At 58.2% G+C, this 5,933-nt stretch overlaps 1 protein-coding gene across 1 annotated transcript in view; it reads left to right on the top strand.

The window, feature by feature from the left end:
* Grk1 (G protein-coupled receptor kinase 1) overlaps positions 1–3,293 on the top strand; it is a 14,183-nt gene extending 10,890 nt beyond the window's left edge. Inside the window, exon 7 of the mRNA XM_048800992.1 lies at positions 558–3,293. Coding sequence (XP_048656949.1) covers positions 558–856 — 299 coding nt within the window. The 3' untranslated portion in view covers positions 857–3,293. The remainder of the gene's footprint in view (positions 1–557) is intronic.
* Positions 3,294–5,933: the final 2,640 nt, after the last annotated feature.

Raw genomic sequence — 5,933 nt, 5'->3', positions numbered from 1 at the left:
CCTCCTCACCTGGGCCTCCTCTCACCTGGCCTCCTCACCTGGGCCTCCTCTCACCTGGCCTCCTCACCTGGGCCTCCTCTCACCTGGCCTCCTCACCTGGGCCTCCTCTCACCTGGCCTCCTCACCTGGGCCTCCTCTCACCTGGCCTCCTCACCTGGGCCTCCTCTCACCTGGCCTCCTCACCTGGGCCTCCTCTCACCTGGCCTCCTCACCTGGGCCTCCTCTCACCTGGCCTCCTCACCTGGGCCTCCTCTCACCTGGCCTCCTCACCTGGGCCTCCTCTCACCTGGCCTCCTCACCTGGGCCTCCTCTCACCTGGCCTCCTCACCTGGGCCTCCTCTCACCTGGCCTCCTCACCTGGGCCTCCTCTCACCTGGCCTCCTCACCTGGGCCTCCTCTCACCTGGCCTCCTCACCTGGGCCTCCTCTCACCTGGCCTCCTCACCTGGGCCTCCTCTCACCTGGCCTCCTCACCTGGGCCTCCTCTCACCTGGGCCTCCTCACCTGCCCTCCTCACCTGGGCCTCCTCTCACCTGCGCCTCTCTCTGTACCCCACAGGACTGCTGACTCCTCCCTTCATCCCTGACTCCAGAACTGTCTATGCGAAGAGCATTCAGGACGTGGGTGCCTTTTCCACTGTCAAGGGTGTGGCCTTTGACAAAGCAGACTCGGAATTCTTCCAGGAATTTGCCTCGGGCAACTGTCCCATTCCCTGGCAGGAGGAGATGATCGAGACGGGCATCTTTAGGGAGCTGAACGTATGGCGCCCTGACGGGCAGATGCCGGATGACATGAAGGGAGTCCCCGTGGAGGAGACGGCCCCCGTGTCCAAGTCAGGAATGTGTCTGGTCTCCTAGCCACGCTCCCGAAAGGAGCAGCTCTGGGTGGACATGCAGACCTCTGGGTCAGCCCGTGGTCCCCAAGGGCGGGCACCAGCTCCCTTCCTCCTTCTCAAGGTCGAGAAGCCTGCCCAGCCCAGAGCAGCTCAGCCGCCCCCAGGAGCCCCGGGCCCACCAATGTGGGCGTCCACCTTCTCGTCTCATTTCACTCAAAAGAGGCAGGAAAACATTCCAGGTGCAATAAGGCAGCAACAGATGGGCCCAAGGCCTTGCAGAGATGCACCAGAGGACCGCCCTTCTGGGCAGTGCTGGCCAAGGTGCAGTCAGAAGCCTGGGGCAGCTTGGGTCTCCTGGGCCTCCGTTGCTAATACCCCAGCCCAGGTCCCTCGGAAGGAGGCCAGCTCTCAGTGAGATGAGGGCGGCAAACCACAGCTGCAAGAGGCTGGACTCTGGGATGGTCCCGGACTCCGTACTGGCCCTGCTCCCAGCCACCGCACTTCAGGGACCCCCACTTGGGGACATTGAGTCTTGTGGGAGTGGAAATGGTGGGACCTCCCTGGGCTTAGCTGGGAATCACTGCCTCCACGAAGGAAGTGGCAGGGAAGCTGCCTCAGGGGCCAGCGAAAACTGGTGGTGGACACTGTGTCCTATTTCATCTCCTCTGTCACCCCTGGGGTGGACGTCTGTGTTCTCATTAACACCACCTGTGGTATAGTTGTATAGCTATCTTCTTAGTGCACAGCACCGGTGGTGGACGCCATCTCCTCGGTCCACAGCACCGGTGGTGGATGCCTATCTCATCTCCTCCATCACCACCTGTGGTGGACGCCCGTCTCCTTGGTTCACAGCACCTGTGGTGGACACTGTCTCTCAGTACATAGCACCTGTGGTGGACGCCCATCTCCTCGGTCCACAGCACCTGTGGTGGACACTGTCTCCTCAGTCCATAGCACCTGTGGTGGACGCCTATCTCCTCTATCACCACCTGTGGTGGACGCCCGTCTCCTTGGTCCACAGCACCTGTGGTGGACACTGTCTCTCAGTCCATAGCACCTGTGGTGGACGCCATCTCCTCTATCACCACCTGTGGTGGACGCCCGTCTCCTTGGTCCACAGCACCTGGCAAACCTGCACCTCCCGGGCCCTCAGTGACCCCGTAGGCCCACCTCACTGGGCAACCAGAGCTCCATGCCCCTGACTTCCACCTCCTTCCCAGAGGGGCGAAGGCGCCTGGCTGAGAGGCCGTGGGCTGCAGGAGGCTGAGGCGGGCAGCTCTCCCACCTGTCCAGCTGCCAGTGGCCCCTGCTCTCTGGTAGGTGTTCCCACTGACTTCCTACCCCAGCGGTGTCTTCAGGGTCTTTGGGACCTCTACTGGGGGTGGTCTCTCAGGAACAGTCATCCTTCCTGCTGACCCTAGCAACTCGCAGCCTTCTAGGTCCTAGATCTGAGGTCCTGCCTGGACGCTGGCCAGCAGCTGCAACTCATCCGCTGTGCTTCATGATCTCCTGGGGAGGAGGGCAGCAGAGACCAGGGCCCTGCTGCAGGAGACTGGCAAGTCTCTCAGGAAGCCTGGACACTGCTCATGGCAGGCCTGGGGTCCTCTGCAGAGAGCCCCCAGTTCTGACCCTACCGGAGACCCTCCTGGGACCCACATCATGCGGTTTCCTCTCTTGCATGGCTGTCGCCGGGGCCTGATGGGCAGTGTTCCACTTCTGACCCCCTGAGACCTGCAGCTGTGGTGACCCTAGCCCCTCACTTCCATAGTGATTCTAGAAACTTTCTGCCCTCCAGAGGGGAGCAGGGGGAGCAGGAGATGCCCTGGGGAGGTGCAGTCAGAAAGGACTTCAGAGAAAAAGATGGTTCCGTTAAAGGACTATTAAAATTATTAACAAAAGGGCAGGTTCCTTGGATCGTGGTATGAATTCCAACTTGCATTCTTTCTTTTAAAATTGAACGTACATGTGCATGCATGTGCTTACATACACACACCTTAAACACAGCTACACACTCACCCATACACACTCCTGCACACACATGCACACCTGCACACACCTGAACACACACCTGCACACACACCTGTGTAAACCTCTACACAGACCCATACACATGCATAATTCTGCCTACACCTGCACACACCTGTACACACCTGCATACACCTGTACATACCTGTGCACACACTACTATGCACCCCCGCACACTCCAGCATACATCCTATACATCCCTCATGTATACACCCCTGCATACATGCGTGCACACACACCTGCACACGTGCACAGACTTGCACATCCCCCCACCCTTACACCCATCTTCATATTCTCCTACACACCCTGGCTGGTGAGGGGGAGCCTTGATGGTTGGGGGAGCCTCCTGGCTGGTTGGGAGATCTCCTGAAAGGGGGGCTTCCTGGCTGGGGAGCCTCCTGCAGGGCTGGGCAGCCTCCCGGTCGGCTGGGCAGGCTCCTGGCTGAGGAGCCTGCCGGTCGGCTGGGCAGCCTCCTTGTTAGCTCTGTTCCTCAAGCACCAGGTGTTACCGGGCTGTAAAGGGCAGTCTCTGGCCCAAGTGCTGGGGCACCAGAAGAACGGCAGAGGCAAACCCCCTGCCTCCTGTGGCTGAGGTCCTTGGGACGTGGGAGACATGGACTGTAGAGTTCCGAGGGGTGACTGACGGAGGTGAGACCGTGGAGAGCAGAGCAGGAAAGGAGTGTGCTAGCCCGGCTCCCGTCCCACCAGGTGGCCACAGAGGACCGTCTCCTCCCTGTTGGAGAGACCTGGGGCAAAGGTGGGGCGAGGCTGCCCAGGGCCTCCAGCCCACGGTGGTGGGCATCCCCACAGAGCTCTGGAAGCACTGGGACTCCCTCAGGACTCGGGTTGACTGCTGTGGCACCAGGGGCACTTCGGCCCCACCCAGGGGACCGCAGTGTGCCGCACCCTTTGGAAACCCTGCTTAGAGCTGGGTCCCACCTGCCCTCGTGCCAAGTGTGATGTCCACCCTGGGTGGAACTCAGTGCCCTCCCCCCCAAGGGCCACTTTCCCAGCAGCTTCTGTGCCGGGGTCCAGCCCTGGCGGGATCCAGGGGTCCTGAAGGAGGAGTGGCGTCAGCGAAAGAAGAAGAGCGGGACGACAGGTTGCAAGTCATGAGCAGCGTCCAGAAAGAACTGCTGCCCCAGGGGGCCTCTGTTTTATGCCTTTTGATAGGTGTTTTTCCAGGTAGTTAATGGATAGCCTCAAAGCCTGGAGCTTCTTTGACTCACATGATTTTCAAGAGTTCGATCTTTTCTGACACACAGTGTTACCTAAGATATTGAGTACCTTGTTCAAAATATCGTTCTGTAGCCTTAGACAGTCAGGACGTGAGCGTCACATTTTCACCTCGATGTCTAGGGGCTAGGCTGCGCAACAGACCACATGTCTCCAGACTTTTATTCACTTCTAACTTTAAAGCGTACCTAGAGTTATTTTATCAACCTTTAGCTTTAAAGCATACTTATGATTATTGGAAAGCTTTCTTACTTTTAAACTAAAGTCCCAGTAAAACACACTTAAAATAGTGAAAGTCTAGTACTTAAAAGCCTACTACTCTGAAGTGCTTCTAAGATATATCTATATTAATTTTACATCATTTATTTTTAATTTCCAAGGTAATTTCCTTTTTTCCTGTGACCTATTTAATTGCTTTCTCACAGTTTCCTTGATCCTTGGTCAAAGCATGCCAGTTCTTATGTCTCTGCAATCTTTAATAAAGGGCAGGCCTTACACCTCCACCCATGTGTCATTTATATTAACTGTGTGTTTTCCATTTTCATCATAAGTTTCTGTGGAAGGCGAAGGAGACTGTGTTGGTTGGGGAATGTATTTCTATTAGCCTCCTGCCCTCGACGGGGATACCATAAGCTACATACGGTGTTCCTTGTACTGTGGGCACAGCAATTGTCCTTCTGTAGCTAGGTGTTGTACAGGTTGTGGCTTTAGGGGGGGTTGAGGGGAGGTAATGTAAATTGTTAACATGGGGTAAACATCTCTCGTCGCTCAGGCCTGGGAATGACACCTTGTTTGTGTCCTGAGAGACACTGAAACGCACCTCATGGCCTGTCCCAACGGTGCCCTTGGTCTCATCTGGGACTCTCCTGCAGTCTCGGGCAACACGTACTGTCGCTATGGATTGACACGCGCCCTGCTCTCCACGTCATGATGTCATAAACAGACACTTGATCCTCCCCATGGTTCCCGTTTCCAGATGGCGCGGCCCTGCCGCGGCATCCCCCACCTGGGACCCTGTCAGACAGCGGGTGCAGGAACGCCTTCACCACTTCTGTCCCATGGAAGGTGGCCGAGGAGCGGGATCTGCCAGCATGTCCACGGGAAGCCAAGGATGGGCTGAGCGTGCCGGAGCCAGGCCCTGCCCAAGGACAGGGAGAGCGGGCCCTGCCGGTGGCCGTGTGGACTGCAGCTTGGGGTCGCGGGGTGACTCACTCTGGTGTTGCAGAGGCTGTGTCCTCATACCCGCCTAGCGGCCATGCGTCACCCTGGGGCCTTTGCCCCCGGGGCTCACCTGCACCTGGGCCTGAAGATGAAGCTGCACCAGCAGAGGGTGGTTCTGATTCCATGCTTCTCGGTTTTGTTTTTGAGTAGTTGGTCTTCGGAGACAGGGTCCTGCTAAGTGGCCACCTGGCCTCGAACTGCGGGCCACCTGCCTCAGGCTCCCAGGGGCTGGATGTCAGGTGTGGCCTCTGCACCTGGCTGAAAGGCCTCAGTGTGGAACAGGACACTGAGGTGATGTGCAGTGGGCTTTCAGGGGGTGCTGACCACCCAGGAGCCTGACTGGCTCTGAGAGTGACCACAGTCCCCCTCCTGCAGCAGCAAAATGCTTTTCCAAGTCCCAACTCTGTCACTTCCAAGACACATGGGCTGAGGGGTCAGTGCCAATGAGGGGCAGAGGGAAGGCCGCAGAGCAGGCCCTGGGCTGGGGCCACCTGGGGTGTGAGACCTCCCTGCGCTGCTGCAGTTCAGGGCCACTGCTGGCCAATACCTGACCCCGCCAAGCGCTCCAAGGCCCGCCGTGGCAGGGTCTTGTTTCGGAGGCTGCAGGGCCTGGTTCT

Source organism: Marmota marmota, unplaced genomic scaffold (assembly GCF_001458135.2).
Source record: "Marmota marmota marmota unplaced genomic scaffold, marMar, whole genome shotgun sequence".
NCBI lineage: Eukaryota > Metazoa > Chordata > Mammalia > Rodentia > Sciuridae > Marmota > Marmota marmota.
The sequence above is the reverse complement of the archived record's forward strand: the minus strand, read 5'-3'. Positions and strand labels throughout refer to the sequence as shown.